General features: G+C 33.1%; 1 protein-coding gene across 1 annotated transcript; it reads right to left on the bottom strand.

The window, feature by feature from the left end:
* Positions 1-104: 104 nt before the first annotated feature.
* LOC124357341 (G patch domain-containing protein 2) lies at positions 105-25018 on the bottom strand. Its single transcript, XM_046809037.1, has 10 exons — positions 24899-25018; positions 20512-20908; positions 19964-20098; positions 15613-15869; positions 15117-15289; positions 9362-9495; positions 7723-7848; positions 6477-6583; positions 2097-2174; positions 105-1303 (listed from the first exon to the last, which is right to left on the bottom strand). Exons 2-9 carry the CDS (start codon positions 20895-20897, stop codon positions 2113-2115), a joined length of 1380 nt encoding a protein of 459 aa, XP_046664993.1. The 5' UTR covers positions 20898-20908; positions 24899-25018; the 3' UTR covers positions 105-1303; positions 2097-2112.
* Positions 25019-25366: the final 348 nt, after the last annotated feature.

Here is a 25366-nt window from a genome sequence, read left to right as displayed (position 1 = left end):
AATATTAAGAATACAAGATACTGAAGATTTATTCTCTTATCAGTCTGGGTAATGAACAGCATTTTTAGTATACATGTAAACCTTGAAAGTAAAATTTGCCCATCGTACTTTGGTGTTTTTTATTTCTTCAAAGCATACTTAATACAAAAGTGCTGATAGCCACTTAATCACCGTTGAGAAAACTTAAATATCCAAAATGACAGCTGAAATTGTTTAAATGTTATATACTAGCTATATTTCACACATAAAACAGATAGATCATTTAATAAATAATCTGTGTTTCACTGATAATCTTAGTGACAAGATATGCCCCTTTGCTTTATCATATTACACTGAAAAATGGATAATATTCAACTTGCAAAACACACATTGTGTTTGTGAGCAATATTTTTTTACCAAAGGCCCACAACCAAATTTAATGGCCTAATATTGAAAATATTAAAATGAGTATTCATAAAGAATATTAATTTAGTAATATTTATATTAAAGTAAAGATGTGTAAACAAAAACAGTACAAAAATTTAACTATCTAAAAACAATGTTGAATATTGTTTACATAATTTCCAGATTTTGACCTTCAACTAGAAAATAAGATCCATCCACTTATATTTCAGCAGAAAACATCAAAAATAAACATTTCCTAATCATAGACTAAATAGACTTAGGAAAGTATAATTTGAATAAATGATGTATTTTAGTACATATAAATTTAAGAATAATTGTGTTACAAAATGAATTATGCAGCTTACTCTTCCAATTAAATTAATGTATAATTACTCTTGATGTTTTACTAAATAAATAAATGTACAGGATAAACAAATTGAAAGGTTGTGTAAAGCATCAAAAGGTCAAGTAATAATGAATTACGATCCGCTAAATAAAGAATAGTTAAGTAATAAATTGATAGTTCACATAAAAATATGATACACATATTAAAATAATTAACTGGAAATTAAAAGAGTACAATCTTCTGACTTTGTATCTTTGTGGAGTTTACCAACATGTATCAATGTAACAATATACAAGTATTGGTGTGTAAAATTGTCTCATTTTTAAATATTTTTCAAAACCATTACTTATTTATTAAAATAAGACATACACAGCATTTATTTGTACTAAATTGTGTTCAACACTGTACATTCTAATAATGTAACATGTTAACATTTAGTAACACTGATATTTAAAAATTGTAGCTTTGAAAATTAAAAACAGAAAATACATTTTACTGTTGATTCTGTAGATTTTTGGATACATACGGACAGGTTGAACTGAAGACACTTGTATAATATCCATATAAAGTTTTCTGAAAAAGAATGTTCAATACAAATTATTGAATTTTTAGTAGCTGGTAGTTAGAAGAATATCTTATATGGAACAAGTTTCCTACGTAATATTATGTTAAAGTTTACCATCAGAAATTGAGAATATAAAACAAATATTTTCAAATTCAAATGATTTATTTGCACATAACACCCGCATACAGATGCCACAAAGCAACCACATTTTTTGTGAATGTTGAGTATTAAAACTTATGGAATTTATTAAGACCAAAGTTTTTATATATGTATAAAGATGGTAGTGTAAAATTGTTTAACTTCCAAAGCAGTGGACAACAGCTCACTCTGTGATCAGCTCTCACCACTACTCAAATTAAACACTTTTGAACTATAAATACTTTGCTTAAATTAGGGAAGGTTCCCCAAACAGTAATGTCATATTTCAAAATGAATTGTATGTGAGCATCATAAACTAATTTTATAGTATCAACTACTTAATACTGTATTGAGTAAAACCTTGAATGCAAATCTAAAATTACTTAATTTATTTACGTAATAATCTATGTGTAACTTCCTAGTGCAATTTTCATCAATAATTAGTTCTAAGAATTTATGAGTGTTAACTAATTCACACTTCATCTGACTTAAATTAGTACAACATTTGTCCTAGCCTTAAAATGTATTATACTAGCTTTTCTTTGTTGAGAACAAGGCCATTATTTTGAAACCAATTATTAATATGGTTGATAAATGCCACTCTGACTCCTCTTACAGTTTTGTTTTCAATCTTTTATTACAATAATTAAGTGTACAACTTACCATAAGATTGAGTCTTCTAGCTAGACTTATGACCAATATTTTTTGAACGTAGCAATTTAGTATTGGCACTGTCAACATCTGGAAATAAAGAAGATATGTTTTCCAATTAGCTAATTGGGAGATAGCAGTACGTTACCTGAAATGAAAAACACACTCGACCTGGATAACACCACTAGAGAACTGAGCTTGTTATTAATAAATTATGTTCAACTTTGTATGGAATAATAACATGATTACTTTAATTTGTGTATTTGTGAACTAAAATATAAACAAACATATTCCAAATATCTGGCTCTACGTATCTCAGTGGACTAGATAATTGTGTTTACAAACAAGGATAATTTAGTAGTGTTTAAAAAAACAAAACCAACAAACCAAGTATGTTATAAACATCTCATAAAAAATAAATTCTGTAAAATAATTATTAAGTTTAAAACTTATGACAAGTATTGTGATTAAATTCATAACTATTATAAAATTAGAGAAAGGAAATTTAATTTTAATAGGTGGCATATTTGAACTGAATGGGATAATGGGCACTATCTCAGACATGTTACCTTGTAAGAAGGGAAGGCCAGCTCTGAGTGTACCCAGTGTAGGTTCAACTGGAAGGAATAAACCACCCAGGTACAGATTTCTTCTGGGGACACAAAATGTTTGCTTGTGCTAATCTCAAGAACGGCTGGACTAATCTTTATATTCGTCGAAGTCCAAAGAATGATGTTTATTTTATAAAATAGAATAGTTTCTCACAGTAATTTTTATTCGGGAAAATAATGATAGTATCATGAAACAATCTAAATTTTACTTACACTAAACCAGCTGTTAATACTTTCAGCTGAAAGTTCTCCAAAAAAGCTCAAACATTTGTATAAATTTAAATTTTATATTAAGTATACAGTGTTTGATCACCAGTGTCATGCATGATAGAAAATACAAAGTTACTATCTAACTTTTACAACAGATTGTGCCAGTGGTAATTAAACTTTAATGGATTGAAAAGACTATTTAAAAACTTTTATTAAACCCACATTAATGAACAAAGCTGTAAATGCTTGCATATAGATACTCAAAAAAACTTGACATTGGCTTCCTTGACATTGTGATATAGCATTTTTACAAACGTATAAGGAAAAACAGAGGAATAAACAATAACATTATTTAACAAGCATTCTTTCCCAGACTACAGTCCAAAAACAACAACACTTATATCACACAAAACCTATTATAAACGATTATTTTCATATGTAACATGAACTTAGTAATGGTTCTCCACTCTTCACCTTATAACAGAAGTAGATGCTTGTCGAACGAAATAGTCTTCTCAAGCCTATGTATCTATTTTCTTTATTGGGGTATAACCCCTAGAATAACCATATTTTGTTTTTTTTAATTTCCTACTGTCCTAGAAAGGTGAAATTTAACACACGTGTTTTGTGCTATCAACAGACTACCGGCACCAGAAATACCTTGCACTAAAAATAGATCACAATGACCGTAAAGAGATGCTTTTTGACCAAACAAGACTTTTTAGGTATACACGTGTATATTTTTCTTGATAGGGCATCAATACAAACGCTACCAGAAATACCTTAAATCAGAAATAGATTACAACGATCAAAAGTATTCGTTTTATGACGAAAGTAGACTTTTTAGACCAACGTATGAGCGGTGTTCAATAAAGATTGACAGTACTCTTTCAATACCTTTAATATAAAAGTTTAGACTTCAACACATCTCCTTCTAAGTAGTCGCCATTTAAAGCCACACACCACCTCTGCCACTCCTTGAAGACTTGTTCAAAGCCCTCCTTAGACAGAACCTCCAAAATCGCCTCTAAGTCTTAAAAGCAGCAGTAGCAGTTTTGACCTGAGGATTCAGAAAAAAATCATTTGGAGCCAAGTCAGGGCTGTAGGGTGGATTTGGCACAGTTTCGATTCCTTTTTTGGCTAGAAACTGAAGCACAGTATTGGCAACATGGGGGCGAGCATTGCCGTGATGCATTTTCCAGCGTTCGACGAGGTCTGGCCGCTTTTTTGGGATGTGATCTTTGATTAGTTGCTTCAATGCTAAAATGTAGTACTCCCCAATAATTGTCTGACCCTGTGGTACAGTATGGGTGTACACCATACCACGATAATCAAAGAACATAATCACCATTGCCTTTGCAGCAGACCTTTGAGTACGAGGTTTTTTTGGCGTCAGTCCACCTTTTTCCACCCACTCTGTACTCTGTTGTTTTGTAGCAGGATCATAACAGTAAATCCAACTTTCATCAGCTGTAATAATATTTTTCCACTATGCATCACCTTCTCGACGCATGCACTGTAACCAAAGTTGGCAAATTTCAATGTGATTTTGTTTCTGAACTGGTGTTAACAGATGTGGTATCCAACAAGCACAGATATACGACATATTCAAATGATCATGCATAAGTGTATGGATACTGCCAATTGATATATTGAGCATTATAGCAAGCTGTCTAATAGTCAAATGTGGGTCAGTGTTAATCATAACTACCGAATGTTATGTTCGAAGCAAAAATTTGCAACTGTTTATTAATCGGTTGCCGTGATAACAATAAATATGCAATAATGTTAACAGCTGATTTGGTTGTTACTAATACTTCAATGTTTCATACCAACTTTAAAAGAACTAATTATTGTACTTTGTTTACATGTACGCTATTGTCAGTTTTTATTGAACACTCCTCGTATATAATTTCTTGATCGGGGCATCAATAAAAACACTGTTAAGGCACCAATAATAACTTGGATCAGAAGAAGATTGCAACTGCCGGAATTAGACGCTTTTTGACCGAAGAAGACTTTTCAGACCTATGTAAGTATATATTTTTTTATAGATCGAGGCAACAAAGCCAAAGTTACTAGGGCACTTAGACAAAAACAAGATGATATGGGCCAAAAATAGACACGTTTTGACTAAATTAGGCTTCTTAGACTGAGTAAGCATACATTTTTTTGATAGTGGGAACAAGGCAAACTCTAGTATAATGTGTAAAATATAATTGATTCAAACCAGAAATGCTTCTTCGCACACTAAACCTGAACCAGCAGCAGTTTTGCTTTTTTTCTGAACCTCTTAGCAATGAACATTGAAATAATATGTACTGTAACTATGTCTAATTCCGATTCAAAATTTTCATAGGGCTTCATAATATAACACCATAAGTGCTTCCTACAGACTTAGTATTCCTCCACTCTGGCCTTAGATAATTCAAGTGTTACTAAAATTGTTGGTGCTATTCATTCAAATATGATGAACTATTGCAGAGAGATTTGGGTATTTAACTGGTACTCATAAAAACTGATTTACTCTCCGACTTCAGAGCTCCTAAACATTGCTTTATAAACATAAAGTCTAATTATTCTAAAATGGATCAGGTGATTGGAATATCTTCCAGTGATCATTACTTATTTTCAGGAGTATTTATTATGCCATTTTAAAAAGTATACACAAAATACATACATGTTATTCAATACGGAATGGTTGTATCAATCAATAGTAATTGATCAAGCGCTCAACAAGAAAGAATGTATGACTAACGCCTAGGTCAGTAAAGCTCTCTTGCAGTTATAAATATGGCCTAAGACATACACATTGTAAGCAGTTAAAAACAAAAAAGTAGTTTGTTAGTAATTATTGTACTTTTTAAAATTACGATGCAATTGTATCAAAAACTGAAATGTCTGTACATTTTTGTCAATAAACATGTTCTAGAATGATTAATAATGTCTGTGAACATGTTTTCAATGTCTAAAATTCAGCTGAAATGAAATTCTCTGACAACTGGATAATAGTCAGAGAGTAATAGAAAACCATTGTTGCATGACCTATCAGTGGGACAAGAGACTCATTTCAACTAGATAGCGTAACCCTCTACTCTCACTAGGTCACTTGTCCTTAAAAATAGACTCGTAACCCACCGGTGGGCCATGTCGTTGCAAACTTGTTAAAGGTAAAAATTGCTGAAAGTTAAGGTTTCTACGAATAATTTTTAAATGCTTTGTAAAGTAATTAAGTTCCTAACAACAAGAAGCTATTATGTTAAATGGGAATGAGCTGGATAAATTAGCAATAATTGTGGATTTTAAAGGAAGAAAACTCATTCCATTAACCTAAGTAAACACAAGACGTAGAGGAATTTACAGGATGCCAGGTACTACACAGTACAGCTTGTACAGTTTGGATTGTAATATTGTACATATATTTGGGAAATAAAATCAATTCATTCATTAATTCATTACTAGCTGGAATTCTCTACTGCCCTAACATTGGAACTATGGGCACATAGTATCAGTAAAGTAACTGATATGGCACTGAATGTTGTTTAGACAAGTTATTGACACAACAACTCACCAGGAGGGGAAGAGAAATGACCACTTGGTGGAGTTTTCCTTCGCCTCTTGAAGTCACCTAAAGTACTCAGTCGAGATAGGGGAAGTTGCTCAACTCTCACAGTATTGCTGGTATAACAATAAAAACAAGTTGAGCATAATACTGTTATAACAGAATATTGGTGGACCAGAGAATGGATGAAAACTATAATTACAATTATTAGTAGTTACCTATAATTACCTTATATTTCAGCCTATTGATGGTTTAAAGATTCCAATGCTACTTAACAAATGGTACACACAAAACAATACCCTTAACATGTTCAACTCCAGCCAAAAAATAAGGATTTAACCCCTGAAAGCTCAAAATTAGTGTTTAGCTTATTGTATTCATTTAGCATTATAATTATTGAATGTCATCCATAATTTTATGAATAATTTTTTTTTTCTAAAAAGTAATATGCCGCCACTGTTGTATTACACTAATGGTATTGAAACTATTTATATTTACTTGTGTTTATATAGTAACATTGCTAAATATCATAATTGTTATAGATAAAATTATATTTTGTCCATAAAAGTACAATGATGCCACCATGGAGCTGTTGCTACTATGAGTATAACATGTATGACACCACTGTGGTGTCACTGGGACTGAACATGTTAAAGGTTCCCACTAGTAGCTTCGGAAGAAGATATTATAGAGAAAATGTGAAACATTATAGTAAGGGACAAATTATTGGCAGTTACCGCACCCTACTTCCCCCCTCAACTGATGGCGTTGCCACATTGTCATATCAGCTGATTTTAGTATAAGGCGACATGACGACGTCTTGATTCATTCAGGTTATTTATATTATTGTTTTCTGTTCGATACGTGAAGTAATCCAAAATTAATAAATATGACATGATATAGTTAACAATGTTATAATACTATTAATTTGTAAATCTTAAGCGACCAGTGACATAGGAGAGCAAGATCATGCTTTCCTCCAGATAGGAGAACTATTTTTTTTAACTACACAGTTTGTAGAAAACATTATTTTTTTGTTTGATTCTGAACACTGATTTTATATATATATATATATATAAATTATATTTGGAGCATTGGTTCGGACCAAATTAAGTTTTTAAATCGAATAATACAAATAGGCCTAACATACAGTGAAGGTTCAAAAACTAATTAACATACCAGTTCTGGGGTTAATAAAACATTTTAAAATGCACAGTGAATGTTTTTTTTTTAACAAATGAATACAAAGACTTACCTAGTTTTAGTAAGTACTGGGCAAGTTAGACCCTTGCGTGAAGGTTCTGATAGTCGCATGTTGAGAGAGTACAAGTCGGCTAAATGACACAGCTGCTCCCGCTCCTTCTTCTGCATTGGATGCAATCTGCAGGGCAAAGCATTCATCACAAACAATGAAAAACTCTAAAATATAAACAAAATAAGTACAATTACGGGTTGTTTACATCATGTGAACAAAATAACTATTTCTGGATAAAAAAATATAGATACTCGAGTTTAAATTTTAACTACAAAATAACTAGTAGAGCTACAGTTACATTAAACTTTCCCTTGTTTATTTCTGTTTATGTAAATAAAATTATTTATGTTGGTAATAATGAAAAAGTACCAGTTTTTGGTGCTTTTCACAAGCAATCTGCAACTTTCATAATTAAATAACTCAGAAACTTGGGATCCTATTAAAACAAAATTTGAGTACAAGATAGTTACAAGTGTACTGTTTTTGAGTATGTGCTTTTAGAATTATATAAAAAGATTTGTTATAAAATTACCATCTTAACATTTTTTTTTTGATTAGGGGTTCAAAAGATTAGGCATTACGCTATGGACCTCAAATTCATTATCTTGGGAGAGAAATTTTGTAAACAACTACTTAAAACGTTTAATTTTTATCACAGTTTTAACTGAGCAGATTTTGTTAATTCAGTACAGCCGGCACCTGCTTATTTAAATAAACTAACTGCCAGATTGTCAAGGCGGTTACCTCCCTGCCTTTGTGATTAAGTTCAGTCATGAGTATCAATACTCTCTGATCCAAGAGTAAGCCTCTCAATGACTACTTTATTAAATAATTCTGCACTATCTGCTGAACACATTTCAATCATTCCTATAATTTTCTTAGATTTTTGTCCTTACCAACAAGGATATCACTTTTTTTTCTCTTTTAACTCTTCTGACATGTTTTAACGTGCCTAGGATGTGCAGACTGAGCACTTAAGAATGTATTTTGCCACACCCTATTTATTTCATTACCTCTATTAATTATAGATAATTAGTTTTTATGTTTCCTGTGGCCATTTTAAATTGTAAAACAATTGGTTCTACTGCTGACCCTGAGACTGAGTCAGTTATTCGGTTTGTTCAATACAAGGAATGTGAAGGTAGTCAAAATCATCAGATTACAGAGATTTATTAGGAAAGTGCAAAGTGAATCAATAGATTTGTATGAAATAAGTTAGCAACTTCAATGATGAATGGGCAAATGTCCATGATGAAGCAGTGTTAGGCTTCTATTGTGAATGACGAATTGGTTATAAAAGTGGATAAGAACACAATAACAATGATTTGAAATTAATTTCCACAAGTTTTGAGAACTGATTTATATGAGACTGTAAACAATTGCTTAGTTTATCACAAGCTATATTCCCACTCGGTTGTCTTGACTAACAGGGTGTTTTCTTTGTGGAAGATTTAGATAAGCTGGTCACATCCTATGGCAATGCCTGAACAATAGAGGAAGCTATGTAGAAATCTGTTGTTCTTACCATCGAGTTGGACCTTGGACTACTTTAATGTTACCGAAAAAAGAGTGGCTACTTTCTAAACAGCCTTATTATTTCAATTGTATTTTTAACAAATTAAATAATAAATCTACTGACCTGAGTTCAGATTGAGCAGGATCTTGTAAAAACTTTGACAGCTTTTCATTAGCTGAAGTCAATACACTGAAGCCTGGTTTCTCTGCTCTCACTCGACGTCGCCCTCCACGTATTTCCCTTCCACCACTCTTACCCTAGTTTTGAATTAACGATTAATCATATATCATAGTCAATGGACAAGTGATTTGAGTTATGATATGGATATCATTGATATTAGGCCTAAGTAACATAAGATGATGTTATCAGTTTTGATCCAAGCTCATTTGTATACGTTACTTACATAATTTACCTCCTTTTGGAAAACCAATCTTTTGAAAAAGAATGATGGAAAACAAGAAAGGCAAGTGGCGTAAGTACTGCCCAACCCAATGAATAGTATTCTAATAAGAGTCCTTTGAAAATGTTGAGTTGTACTAATATGGAAATGGGTTTCAACAGTGATGTGAGCTTTTAATGTATAACCTACATATCTACTATGAGCATTGACAATGGCTTAGAAACTTGTTCATTGCTAGAAACAGTGGCATATACAATTAATGCAATAACACATATGATTTACAAATGAGCATAAAAAAACAACACAACTTTATATAAGTGTTATTATAGTTTGATTGGATTATTAAATCGTTCTTTCTCTAAACACCAGTGGTTAGTACATTAAATTTCCTTCTGTAATAATTTAAATTTCATTACAAAATTACTTACTGTGTCAAACTACTTTTAAAAATACTGTTACTTGCTCTTAGTATAAAACATTTGTTGCACACAATCTCGGAAACCAAACTTTGATCAAATGTATAAAACACCCAGCAAAAAAATTACTCTTATATAAACCATGATATCATTTGTATTTTAAAATATTTTAAAGTTGTATTTTCTTAATATCAAGAATGTTTTGAGATTTTTTATACATCTCAAATACTATAATCTAAGTTTTTCCGGCTCTCACTGCGTCGAAACATTACTTATACAATTAAATTAAATTGAAATATTATGGCTTCACTATTGAGAACCATCATCCACAGATATATTAGAAGCCAAGCCCAACAACTAATATCTTAACCCTTTGAGTGCCACGGGTATTTTCCGAAGGCATATGCATAAAGTGCCACGCTGTTTTTCACATATTTGTAAGCTTTTGGGAAAAAAGCTGTTGTAAAATAACTACCAAACAGATTTCCATAATTTTGTTGTTGTTTTTTTTCTTATTAAATGCAAAATATGATACATATCGTTACAAATAAAATTTGATTTATAAAAATATAAAAATTTCAGTATTTATAAAAAAAGTTTTTTACTTTTGTATAAAAAGTTAAGTTTCGACCTAATTTGTGTGTATACGTTATTTTTAAGATTTTTTTTTATTTACACCATGATTAAGGCCATATGATTCTAAATAAAACCCATGGGTAATATCTTATTCTAGAATTTTAAAAACATGGCATTATATGTATTAACAAAATGCTGCCCGGTACCGACATTTTATAAACTGTACTTCATTTGTCAGAGTTTAGAAATTACTTAGTAATGATGTAGTTTTCCCAATAAATCTAATAAAACATTAATACAACACAAATAAATATGATTAGTAAATTTAGAAACAAATACTTGCTAACATATTTACATAAAAGTTTACATTTACTAAATAATAACCCTAATAATATTTACACTGAAAATTCACGTTTTTCGCTTGAACACAACTCAAATCATACATTACTTTTGTAAAGAAATACAGTAAAATACTGTATAAGTTACTATTTTATTTTGTATTTACTCAAATGCTTGGTTATCGGCACATAAACAACAAGAAAGGCCGTTACGCAACACGGTACTCGTCCGCTACGTCGCGGGACTGGAAGACAGAATCATCGTACAGGTACTTATCACAGCCCAATATTTTTGGACGAGTTTTCCTTATCAGAGATCAAAGTAAACTTCATTATACGTTCCTTCTTCCATAATGAATCGAAAAATACTCGATGAGTCATACTTCCTATCTCCAAATCGTCTCCAAATAGACACACGAATAGCCTGACATTTTCAAATAATGAAATGTTGTTCTTATAGTTTTTTATTTAATTGATTGTCGTAATAACTTGTAAATTCCAAAATAGGTTAAATAAAGTCAGTTGTTTTTAATACTGTAATTTATTTTGTCCCCGATAAGGAAAAATAGTGGCTTCTTGATAAGTACCCAAACAACATATGTTTCACAGATACAATAGTAGAGAAACAACATAAAACTCGTATTTATTGATAGTTTGGAACCTATTGAATACAGCCGTCTGATTATTTGGCCAAAATAATCTTGTACTATATAAAATATTATCGAAATACAAAACGTCAAAATTGGCGACGCTGGCACTTTATGCACTTTTCGTACCGTCAAAATTAGCGACGCTGTGGCACTCAAAGGGTTTAAAACACTATAAAGTTTAAAAATTAAGTTGAGTAAACAATATACATAAAACAAGAAGTTAAACAATTAAGACAAAATAAAATAATAAGTTCAATTCAAACAGTATTTATTTCCATTTTAGGGTTATCCTGAGTCCAAAAATATTGCGTTTCACACATTTATCTGCAAAATATATTCCCAAACACACACCACTAAAACAGATAATAAGATTTTTTTATAACTAAGCATTCAGTTTGTTAACATCAGAATTCTTTGTTTGAAGTTTGTTTTTGATGATAGAAGGATTTTGCAGGAAACAGGATCTTTCCGGACATTTGTCATCGTTCAGTGATAAAAAAAACCTTCAGAGTAATTTTTTAAATTTAACACGATCATTGTATATCCAGACTGCCAGACTATGTCATAGGCAGTCAAAGGCCTTGCTTATGTCCAATAAAACGGAGGTGGTTGATCTTCCTTGGAGAAACCCAAGCTGTCTTGGCATTAGTAGAATGTTAGCTTTAAGGTGACAAATTTTTCCAAGATTTTATAGAGGATTGATACCAATGAGATAGGTTTATAGCAGCTAATGTCTGTTGTTTCTCCATTTTTGTGTGTAAAAAATTGTGTAAATTTAATGACTTTGGTTGAGACTTCATCATTACCTGCCAATGTATGGGTTTAACAGAGTCTATGACATAAACTTCTCTCGTTGGTAACTTTTTGTTAGTTTTAGTTTCATAACAGCTATCTCCATTTAAATTGCATGATCTGTTGATAGGGTGTTGTAATATCCTCATACCATGCCACAAACTTGGTGGTTAGGAAAAATAACAGCAGTTCACTCTGGCAATGATGGAGTTGTGTAAGTGTAGCTTTACTCGTCAGAAGGAAATCTCACTTTTCCATTAGTGAAAGTTTCACCCTTATTATTACAATAAATTTAAGAACGTTTAATTTAAATGTAAATATTTTCTTTCTAGATTTAACTAAATGTTCCCTTTATTGTTACATTTTAAAATACATTTTAGGTGCATATTATTTTGAAATTTTGTGAATCGTTTAGAGGATTCCAGGAGCCTGGAATGTTTAGTAGACTTTATATTGTGAATGTCAATCTATCTGGAGAACAGATTTCACTTACATAATTGTGAAGATTTTGAGTTGAGACAAGTATTTTCCAGAAATTTATAACGTCACTGTCTTTTCATGTTTGCTTGAATATGCAGTCTTATCCGTAACGTGATACCAAGGGAACTCATGCCAGTCACGGCAATTTTGTACTTTTCACATTCACATATGGTCAAAATTCAGTTTCTTCCAAATTTTGAACAGTCCCTTGCCTAGACACGAAATTTGACACATTAACTGTCCAGGAACCGGTGAATTCCTGACTAAATGCGAGGTGTGTTCAGAAAGTAAGTACCGTTTAAAAAAAAAAAAACAAGTAAAACAATTTTGTTTTAACACAATTTTTTTTCTACATGAAAGCCCAAACCTTACACTATTTTTTGACATAGTTTCCACAGATGTTTAAACACTTGTTGTAGCAGGTGATTTGCCTAAACCCTCTTCGTAGAAAGTTCCCGCCAAGGAATGTAGCCACGACTCCACAACAATTTTCACTTCATCGTCGGTTTCAAAACGTTGGCCTACTAGCTTGCACTTTATGTGCAGGAACAAGTGGTAGTCAGACGGTGCCAAGTCCGGGCTATAGAGCGGGTGATCGAACTACTTCCAACGAAATTGTCGAACCAATGTTTCAGTGTCACCAGCAGTATGGGGCTGAGCATTGTAATGGAGCAATACAATTCCGAGAATTCCTCTCCATTTTTGAATTGCCCGCCTTAGTTTTCTTAATGGTTCACAGTACCTTGCCGCATTAATGGTTTCATCTCTTGAGAAAAAAATCAATCAGCAAAACACATATCCGATCCCAAAAGACTGCACATGATTTTTTTGTGCAGACATTATCATCTTGAATTTGTTGTTTCTTCGGGGATTGCCTGTGTCGCCACTCCATTCACTGCTGTTTGAATTCCGGTGTGACATGACAGACCTAAGTTTCATCACCTGTCACAATTTTATTTAAAAATAATCCTCACCATCATCACTGTACAGTGTGAGAAAAGTCAAAGCACTTCCGAGTCTCTCGGTTTAGTGCACGCTAGTGAGCATTTTTGGAACCCATCGGGAATACAGCTTGTGATAACCTAAGCGGCCCGTAACAATTTCATACAAACGTGAAATTTGTTGGAAATCATGAGATAGCTTTGTCATATTAAAACGTCTGTTCTCTTGGATTTTTCATCAACTGACCTTACCAGATCATTGGTAACGAGAGAAGGTCAACCACTCCAATTCTCATCATGCACATTTGTTCGACCGCCATTGAACATTCTTACCCATTCCTCCACTCATCACCTCTTACCCATAAACATCTCGAAGTTAACGATAAATTTCAGCCGGTTTCACATTCCTTGCGTTCAAAAATCTTATTACGGAACGAATCTCACAATCATTGGGATCGCTAATCGTCTTAAACATTTTAAACGTTCAGAGAAAACACAACGTAGAACAACTAAAATGGCGTGAGTCGACAGCCAGTGAACAAGAACAACTAGTGCACATGCATGGAAAACCGATTGTAGCCCTACGGCGGCAATAGAATGAAACGATACTTTCTGAACAAGCTTCGTATTAACTTTTTTTTTATAAAAGAAATGATTTTATTTACTTAAAGACTTGTTAGGACAAGTGTTTTGCACTTGTACTATAAATGTAACAGCAGTTTATAGTTTTATTCACAGTAACACATTTGTGCGAAGAAAGTGATTTAATGTTTTTTCACTATCCTCAAGACTACTGTCTCCACAATGTCCCATACAAAGGCCTTTGTATAGCAGGTGTTTTCTTTGCCAGGATGCCGTAAGGCCTTTTCACTTCATACAGAGTGGTCATTCCTGAGAAAAAACATTAACAGCCATCTCTTGCTAACTGTGAAGTATGGTATTGTTTGTGATTTCTATTTTAAGATTTGTGTTGGGAAAATTCTCACAACTTGTTTGGAAAATTAACAGTTTATTTGTAAAGTGCAGTAAACTTAAAAGTGCATTTGTACAGCAGCGTCCCTGACAAAGATTTGTGAGGTGCAAATTACTGTATGTGTTACTGTACAGGGCTGGCTGATTAGTGATGGGAAGGGGTGGGTAGGAATGGAGGCCGCTGAACAAATGATGGCACAAAGGCGCACATTTACTAACTACGGCCATGACTACAGTGTATTTAAAAGTTTACTGAATTCCTGATATACATCTGCAACTAAGACCAGCATAACAATATGATGTGATGACTCACCATTCTGTCAGCTAACATCCTGTAGGTCTGTTTGGCCCGTTCTGACATTTGCTCCAGGTTGCCAGTCAGTATTGCCTGGAAGGTGGGTTCCATGTCTTCATCTCTATCAGAGTCAGCCCACCAGCCCTTAGCTCCAACTGCTTCCCCGAACCAGTCACTTTGCTCATCATCCCCTAGATAGACGTATTAATGATTAACATTTGTAAACATCCCTGCATTATTCCTCACCAATAAGTAGTAGCATTAGTTTTTATCCTTGGTAGTAAAATATAAATGTGGTGTGTGGAGATAATGACATTGAAACATTGTCCTAAAAAGAATTATCAATAAATCTTTAAAAAAATATGGTACATAAGAAATAGTATTTATTAATTTTTAAGTTTTATTATTTGTTGGATTTTAATGTTATGAGAATATAAATTCAAAACTGAACTCAATGTGTCAACGATCATAGTCCACTGTACCAGGTTTGATTTCACTGAGTTAAGTGCTGTACCTTCTCTGCCTTCATCATTGGTGAACACCCCGGTGTCACTCTCAGAGCTACTGAGGCTGCTGCTGCTAGGAGCTGGGGTTGCGGTGACAATCGACACCTCCATGGGCTGTGGAGGTGGAGCATCACGCAGGCTGAGACGATGCAGAGCACTGGTGGTGTCCTCACGCACTGCTGGTGTAGCGAAACCCAGCACACGTGGAGATTCTGTGCGCACACTTCGTTTACGTTTGCCACAACTGGCTCCAGTCACACAGTACCTTTTAAGATAACTCAGTAATTTCACAAAGAATCCACTAAATTCATTTCAGTAAAATTATGCTTCATAAATATTACATACTAATTTAACTTCGTAGAATATGTTTAACTTAAATAACCAATTAAACAAATTTATAAACTACAAGGTGTGGCTAAAACGTAACCGAACTGAGGCTGAAAATAAATTTTACTTAGATATATTTACAATTCAATGTTATCCCCTCTTCGGTCTCTATACCGATCTAAGCGAATTTTCCACTGTGTGTAACAATACTGCAGATCATTTTCCATAACCCTGTTCATGACTTCCACCGCTTTTTTTTTTACTGCTTCCACAGTCTCAACTCTCGTTCCTTTCAAAGCTGACTGGACTTTAGGGAATAAAAAGAGTTACAGGGGCCGGGTGAGTAGGGTGGATTATCTAAGATGGGGATGTTGTGTTTGGCCATATACGTCTTCACTAACAAAGCTTGGTGAGCTGGAACATTGTCCTAGTTGAAGATTGATGTTGAAACTTTCATGAAGAATCTGCTGAACACTTTCCTTGTTGATTCCTGTTAGCTCAGGGATTGCTCTGATAGTTACAACAAAGTTATCCATTTTTCCATGTTAGCATAAATTTTTTATGACGATGGTCTGCCAATGCATGTGTCATCACTCGTGTCCCATCATTAAATCATTTAAACCATTCAAACACTTGTATGCATGATAAACAGTGGTCACCGCACACTTGTTGTAAGATAACAAATGTTTCACTTGCAGATTTTCCAAGTTTGAAAATAAATTTGATGTTCAACCACTATTCTTTCTGGATACTCAACATTTTTCCGACGCAAACACAAAGGTTAACTGCTTATAAATGGTGCTACAGGCGGAATAGGTAAGGGAGCTAGATGAAACTTGGAGGAGTGAGAGGATTGTACGATATTTCAGCCTTACTGTGTTAGTTCTGTGGCTCTGCCAATACTACAAGTTATTTTTTAGCCACACCTTGTACATTTAGTTCAAATATTAACTACCTGTATTCTTTATTTTGGTTTATAATAATTTAGTATAATTTTTATTAGTGCATGTTTTAGAGATAGTGTGCATTTAGTGGACACATAACATCATTATTGTTATTTCTGACTTTTACATGCCACAATGTATAGATATGCTTTTTTTTCATTTTAACCTAGATTGTAATTTGTGTTAGGGTAGCTATCAACCTGAGGAAGAAATCAGATTGCAGATCTTGAAATGTAGTGTTACTGAGTTCTTGTAACATTGAACGATGGCAAGTGTCTGGAAAAAATGTGTTTCTTCACAATCAAAAACAAACTTCAAACTAAGAATTACATTTATTAGAAAAATCTAAGACTAAAAATGTTTTTGTTTTGTTTGTAATATAACAATTTGTGTAACTGTACATTAAGGAAATATTACAAAATGTCTTTAAATCTTAACCCTTCCAACGCGGCTAACGCCTATAGACGCGGAACTGCCGATGCTTAAAACGCGGATAACTTCTACAAACGCAAAAGCTTTACTTTTGAAATGGCGAAGAATTAGTTAGAATTAGTCTCCTTTCGACTGTCGGGACTAGACAAAACGCTTTGTCACCGTTGGTGGACGTTGTAACCGTATCTACTCAGGTTGATAGCAATCGCCACCATTTTTTGTATGGCCTGTGACGCGGCATACGCCTACAGACGCGTTTGTTTCATTCAGCTGTTTAACTACGTGTGTGTTGGTCGTATGTTGGTTATATTGTTAAACAAAGTGTTTTGAATCAGTCCGTTGTTATTCTAATAGTGTTTTAGTTTGTTTTTACTAACATTTAGTATAATTTTTTGTTATAATGGCTAATCCAACTTTTATCATTTTACTACGACAACGTACAAGGGCTGTTTTTTAAGTAAGGGCCGTTTTTTTTTTTGTAAATAAACAACAATTATTTTTTTCAAAATACATTTATTTTCAGAATCTGCATACTTTTCTTTATTTTTCTACATAGTTGCCTTGTTTGTTAAGGCACTTATCATATCTTAAAACTAAGTTTTGAAATCCCTCTTCAAAGAAATCTGCCGCCTGCTCTGACAAGCAGGAGTTCACGGCCGTCTTGACTTCTTCGTCGTCATTGTAGCGCTTCCCGCCAAGATGATTTTTCAAGTAACGAAAAAGGTGGAAATCGCTCGGAGCAAGGTCGGAGCTGTAACGGTGGATGATTCAAAACTTCCCAGCCAAAAGAGTCGATCATTTCCTGTGTCCGAGCAGCGGTGTGAGGCCTTGCATTGTCGTGGAGGAGCAGAATTCCCTTTGTCAGCATGCCACGTCTTTTGTTCTGAATGGCGCGTCGGAGACTGGCCAGGGTTGCGCAGTAGGCTTCTGAGTTAATCGTCATTCCTCGCGGCATAAAGTCCACTAGCAAAACACCGCGCCTGTCCTAGAACACAGTTGCCATAACTTTGCGCCGCGACAGCGTTTGCTTGGCTTTGACTTTGACTGGAGATGTTGTGTGCCGCCATTCCATGGACTGTTGCTTTGATTCAGGAGTGATATGGGATACCCATGTTTCATCTCCTGTGACAATTCGACTCAACATGTCGTCTCCTTCCTCGTCGTAGCGGGTCAAGAAAGTCAAAGAACTGCTTAATCTCTTTTTTTTGTGATCCTCAGTGAGGAGTTTGGGTACCCATCTTGAGCACAATTTTTTAAAGTTTAGGTTTTCTGACACAATTTTGTACAGTACTGACCTGGACACTTGAGGAAATTTCATAGAGAGAGTGGTTATTGTGAACCGTCGGTCCTCATGAATTTTTGCGTCAACTGCAGTAATCAAATCTCCCGTGATCACAGATGGCCGGCCTGAGCGATCTTCATCGTGGACATTTTCGCGGCCATCTTTAAATTCTCTGACCCATTTCCGCACTTTACCTTCACTCATTGCCTTGGCACCATACACCTCACAAAGCTGACGGTGAATGTCAGCAGCCGACATGTTTCTTGCAGTCAAAAATCGTATCACTGACCGAATCTCACACGCGGCGGGTGATTCGATAATCTTAAACATTTTAAAGATCCACAGTAAATGCATACAGGTTAGCTACAGAGCTGCAACTGGCATGAAGTTGTTCGCTAAGAATGCCAGGAGGCGGGCGCACGCTCGTTACGGCAGGAACGCGAACTACTACCGTGTACGGGAGAACGGCCCTTACTTAAAAAACAGCCCTCGTAGTTTGAGCGCATTTTTGGTATATAATGTGTAATATTTTTTTCAATTATTTGTTTTGTATTTTATACCAGTTTTACCATCCAAGTCCAGTTTATTTATTCTAAATAAATAAGGTTTATAAGTACAATATTTGTTTCATTTCCCTTGTAGGCTATCGTATAAATAAGTTTGTGTTGAATTTCATATAATTACATTTCAAAATCTTATACTGAACTTATTTATTTTTATGTACTAATTATACAGAAACTTCAGTTACAATTTACTCATTATAAATAACCTGCATACATGTAATGTAATCTGTCAAATTGTGTTCCTATGTACATTATCCTGCAATGCAGTTTATTCCAAATTTCAAATGTTTTCGTGCGTATAAAATTCTCAAAAATATGTAATATTACATGTTTATTATTTTTTCTTATAAAGGTAATACCAAGGAATATGAAACAAAAATTAGCATTGGGAATTTAAAAAAATATATATTTTTTATGTCTTAGCGTTTGACAGGAATTTAAATTAGCGCTTTAAGGGTTAACACATTATCTGTGTTGAAAATGTTTTTCAATCCTATTACATACCACCATTCAAGTGACAAAATTCTGAGATATCTGACATTAAGGTACTTTTTATTTTATCTTTAAGAATAAAGACTTTCAGTAATGATATGGATAAAAATAAAACTAAGTTAGGCTACAATAATAATTATTATTATTCAATTCAAATAAAAAAATCATTTTCAGATTTCTAATAATATATATTAGAAATACAGGAAAACTTAGTCTAGTAATAATTGTCAAGAATATGAAATAAGTTTCTAATATCATTGACAATTTGATTTTAGATTATACACACTAAAATTGTATTGAACATGATTATTTTACTTACCTGTTGTCACAATTGGGCACATGTCTAAGAACTCGTTTCTTCTTGCCACTGCTCACTATCATGCATGACATTGGGGGGCGCACTGATGTAGAGGCCATTTCCACATCGACTGCCATCCTCTTAAATTTTCTTTTCCTAAAATTTTAACATTTCTTAATTTACTGGAAGTTTTGCACAATCTGTTTGTAAACTTCTCTCCTTTATGCATCTCATTATCCATGCTAGTTCTCACAAACAGCATGTTCAAAATTCAAAATTTAATACAGTCCACAGTTCTCTACAAAAAGATTAATAACTGTTGAAGATTATGTCACACATCATTTAATATGTTTTATCATGCCAATTTACCTATTATTAGTTCAAATTACATTGAAAATACTGGGACAAATTTTCTATTAGACATTATTTTTGATACATTTTTAGAATGACATAATTTTATTTTTCTTAGCCAGATTATAATTATTATCAAAAAGTTTGTTACATCTGCAACAATTTAAGAAATAATGAGATATTTAGCAATATACATTATTTTGCTGCACAGCACTGACCGCCTCGTGCTGGGTCGTATGGGTGAAAAGTTTTCATTGACCGAATCGGATTCCATATTGCCAACAAGATGCAGGTGGCGACGATCCTGTAGACTGAACATGTTGGAACAGTCTTGCACATCATCCGAGTCACTTTGGTGGATGCTGGAGAGACCCTTGTCACCACGTGGATCCCCACCCACACTGCTGCTTGAGTCATCACTCGGCTTGTGATGCCAGACAAATGGCAGGCTGCCGGTAGACCGGGTCCGCCGCCGGGATCCCCATGGTCGCCGCCGTACTGCTGCATGCATGGAGGGGGCCACTTGGGCTATTTCCATATGGGACTCCAGCACTTGCCCTTCCATCAGACACTCTTGAGGAAACGGTTTCAGGGCTCGTTCCATGACTGCATCTGCTGTGAAATTACTAACTTTGTGATTCTAATGTAATACACATTATCTATTTATAAAGACTGTTTTAAGTATCAACAGAAAGTATTACTCTAACCAAATTATGAAAACAAATTATTTGAAGAAATAGAACTAAAAGATCTCCTCAGATAGTTTAAATTCAATCAAACAAGTTCTGAGCCTACTAAGGGACACGCATGTCTTAAAATATTTTTACAAACATTGATATGTCACTGTGGTTTTCTGATCTTGATTTGTTTCCTTTTTCTGACCAGGACTTGGTTTGGCTGAGGATAGAAAATGTGAATCTTTAAGTTAATCAATTAGAATATAAAGTTTTAGCTTCTGGACCAGTTGGAGGGGTTTAAAACTGTTCTTTCAAATTAGAATTGGTACCCTTTTTGCTAGATTAATAAACTACATCAGCTAATAAAATGTTATGAGTTAAAAAAAAATTTAATAAATTTTGATATGTACATTCCAAAAAAATTTTCACAGTTCAAAACTTATTTCATTAACAAAATGTTAATGTTAGACCAATTACTAAATTTTATCAAAATAAGCATTATTCTTCTAATGAAACCTACAAAAAGGAATACTATGGCCTCGTGTTTTAGCTGACTTGAAGAATAAATTAATACACTTGAATAGATGTATAGTCTATACATAACAGATCTTACTAAATTGCTCTACATTAACGCTAAGGAAGAATATCACAATATAGCATCAACAAGGCCAAGTTTTGTGCATAATGTAGAAAAGACAGAAAACTCTAAAAGTAAATGCACTGATTCTTGGAAAACCCATAAATTCTGTTGCAAAAAAATACTTCGAAAGACACTATTGAAGTAGCTCCAAATGAATTGAATAATTTTTGTGTATACACTGTGTAGAAGAAATAACAACAAAATCTACAAGCCTAATGAAACAAGTTTTGTTTCTTGTGGCCAAACAATAAAAAACAATATTTCTTAAACTTTAAGACCCTGTAAAATCTAAACTGTAAGAGATACAAGGAAAAGTGCCAGAGGATTTTGGACGAAAATGCAAGGTTTTGGAAAAAAATTACCTATAATTTATTTTTGATCCTAAAAAGCTCTTTTTTAAATTCTTTTTAAAGGTAAATGAATAATAACAATCAAGTTTGAGTTGAAATAACTATTATAAAAAAACTTAATTTTGAAATTTCAATACTTTCATGATAAAGAGCATTTAAAAACAACCCAAAATCATGTGTACCAACATAATACAGTACCATAAATAAAACTGTAAAAAGTGGTTAATTGCTAGTGATTATTTTAACCCTTTTAACGCCAAGAGCCTATATATAGGGTCAACCTGTTTAAGTCATAAAACGCCAAGAGCCTTTATCCCTTTCAGGGCCAGGACCAAATATGAGATGTCGCAAAATTTTTTCACATCTCATATCCCCTTGTGACTAGTCAAAAGTGCCAGGCTAAAATTGGTGATTTTGCAGTCTATTAGATTAAAATTTATAATTTTTCATAAAAATTAGCGAATGACCTAAAAGTTGCACCAAATTACTCGTATAGATATATACTATCAACAAACAAATATATAGATGTAGTTTTAAGTAATTTAAAATTAAAAAAATAATGTTTTAATAGATTACATAAAAAATATTTGATTTTTAACATTTTTTTTGCAAATAACTAAAAAAAGGAAAAATAATTTTACTGTGGAAAGCTATTTTATTATATTGTACATTTAGAAAGGAACAACCATACAAAATGTTGTGTTATTTCTCTCATAAATAAATTTTTTATGACACATTTTGTATAAATACGCATAATTGTACTTTGCAACATTTTATAAGTGTTAAAGCAACTGACTCTTACATTGCAAGAAACTTAAAATAAATATTCACATTATGGATGTACCGGTAAACAAATGATTGTAGGATCTATAAACAGTTTCAAAACACTATTTACCAAGAAATATTTACACAATTTTATTTGAAATTTATTTACACTTTTTCTATTTACAAATGTGCTGCTTAAATTTCACTCCCGTGAGATTGCAAATTGTCAGTCATTGTAACTACTACACACAATAGCTAAGCACGTAACAACTAACACTACTAATATTTACAACCACAAAATAAAATAATGAAGAAGAATCCAGCATACAATAATACGATTACACTAAGTATAAAGAATTAACAACAAAAGATCGAGCCAGCTGATAATGTCACATGACAATTACGAAATAAAAATGCATAGACTTCCAAAATAAAAATGATATTCATATTAATTATCTACAAATATACCAGGGAATAAAAAAAACAAAAAACTTTCATCATTTGACGCCGTATTGATTTAAAAAACCAACGAATATCAAGGAGACTGTATATTGCCGCCTGGCGCTTTTCGCGGATGTCACCGGCGGCAATATTTTCAGACGTGATCTATGGCGGCAATATATTGCCGTCTGGCCCGGAAAGGGTTATTTAGGCTTAAGCTAGGTTGATGGTGAAACACCCAGAGCCTATATATAGGCTTGACAAGTTCGGATGTTAAGCGCCAAGAGCCTTTATTTAGGCTCTCAACATTTTCATGCAGTACACAACCATTTATTGACTAATATCAATAAAATTAGTACTGATTTATGCATTTCATGTAAAATGTACTATAGCATGTAGCACTGCATATAAATTCACATAATATTCAAACAAAATAACGATACACACTAAAATGTTTTATCTAATGACACATGCTTTTCTATAGTAAAAGTCAGTTTTGTACTTTGTGTACTAATAAATATATAATTTTTTAGTATTATTTTACCAAATTTTCACAGGTTTTTCTCAATTAACTATATTACACTATAATACAGAGGTTTAATATATTTAATTTTTTTTTATTATTAATATCTAGGCCTAATATAAACTGAGAAAGTGTTGTATTTTAGTTAGTTGTTTACGTCCCCTAACAGCAGTACAAAGTAAAAATATTAATTGAAAAGGTTAGTTTAATTCATGTATTGGCCTTTGGTACGATATCAGCCAGTAGCCTATAGGATACTAAAAATGAAATAGAAATCGTCTCGTTCCGAGACTTTTTGCGTAGGAACGTCTCGTCTCGGCACTCAAGCATGTTTTTACATTGTCTCATACCGAGATTGGTGGCACTAAAAGGGTTAAATATAGTTTGATAATTTCGATATAAAAAACTGGGTCCGCCTATTGTACTCTACCCCTGAAACCTATAACTTTCTTCTTCTCCGTAATAACTTCCCCTTTTGATACTTAATCTAATGCTCATTTTTTAGGCTGTTTAGTCCTCAGATAGATCTGAATATCATGTAGAGGTCAGGTGAGTTTTCATTAGTGGTTTACCTCACATAGGCCTTCTATACCTAACAGTTAAATTATTTACTGTAGAATAGGCTAGTTGACCTTGGGTAGGCAGGTCAACTAAATAGTCAGGTAGTTATGTTAGGATGGGTTTGAACCTTTTATTGCTTGTTACTGGAACAATTCATATTTTATGCGTCTATAATTTTGATCTATTTTCTTATGTGGTATTAGAAAGCATATCTAAAACTGTAAATCAAATTGAGGTTGATGCAGTAATAGCTCTTACAATTACTGAATTGGGTCTTATATCGGATCCAAAGAAAATCCCCTTTCTGTTATAAAGAGAATCAACACTTATAAAGCCTTATATACATAAGTTTGAAGTATTTGATGAGTTGTCATCAAGAGGCTGTTTGAAATAGTAGCCAACTTACTAAAGTCTTAATTCACGATTATTTGTCTTCCCCTAATATTAATAGTAATCTACTAGTGGAAAGTTAGTTGTTTCACAATATAACATTATTTTGCTTTTTAATCTGATTTAGTTCATCTCCGATAATCCCGTGTATGAGAGCAACTTCTTGCAGTGCCTTAGTTGTCAGTCAAATGATTTAACTTATACGTAAACTAGTAACAATAAATTAAATAGAGTAGATCAATTTAAGATGTATAGTACCTGTCTTCAAAAAGTAATTTCCCCTACAACGAATGCGTGTTACAGAAAACACAGAAAAACTCACATAAACAAACAGATTAATAAACAATTTGATAACTCCCCCAGGCCAGACCACGATCAGCACTCCAAAAGTCACTTGAGTTCAGTCTATGCCTAAATAATTTCATCGTCAATCAATTTATGTGGCCGTATCAATATTCCATCACTATAGAAAGTAACTAATAGTCTTAAGTAGTGTCCTTTAAAGTTTTGTTGGATTATATTAAAATATCTTAGTATAATTGAAAGGAAATTGTAAATATATTTTTTAGATTAATCAGTAAATAACAACTATAAGTTATAGTTTTGTAATGATTGGTTATATTCTTCAAGTTAATAAATGATGCCGTACGAATTATAGTTAAATAAATTTATTAAATTATTTCTCTTGTTGCAAGGGTTGTTATTTTACTGTTCCGATTTAAAATT

Source organism: Homalodisca vitripennis, chromosome 3 (assembly GCF_021130785.1).
Source record: "Homalodisca vitripennis isolate AUS2020 chromosome 3, UT_GWSS_2.1, whole genome shotgun sequence".
Taxonomy (NCBI): domain Eukaryota; kingdom Metazoa; phylum Arthropoda; class Insecta; order Hemiptera; family Cicadellidae; genus Homalodisca; species Homalodisca vitripennis.
This window is presented reverse-complemented; position numbering and strand designations above follow the sequence as displayed.

Bases quoted from the DNA above. Each gene is read 5' to 3' on its own strand.
- LOC124357341 (XM_046809037.1), bottom strand. From the start codon at position 20,897: ATGGAACGAGCCCTGAAACCGTTTCCTCAAGAGTGTCTGATGGAAGGG. The intron at 15,290-15,612 runs GTACAGCACTTA...ACGTCTATCTAG, and splicing joins CAATGATGAAGGCAGAGAAG to GGGATGATGAGCAAAGTGAC. The intron at 2,175-6,476 runs GTGAGTTGTTGT...CTTTATTTCCAG, and splicing joins TCATTTCTCTTCCCCTCCTG to ATGTTGACAGTGCCAATACT.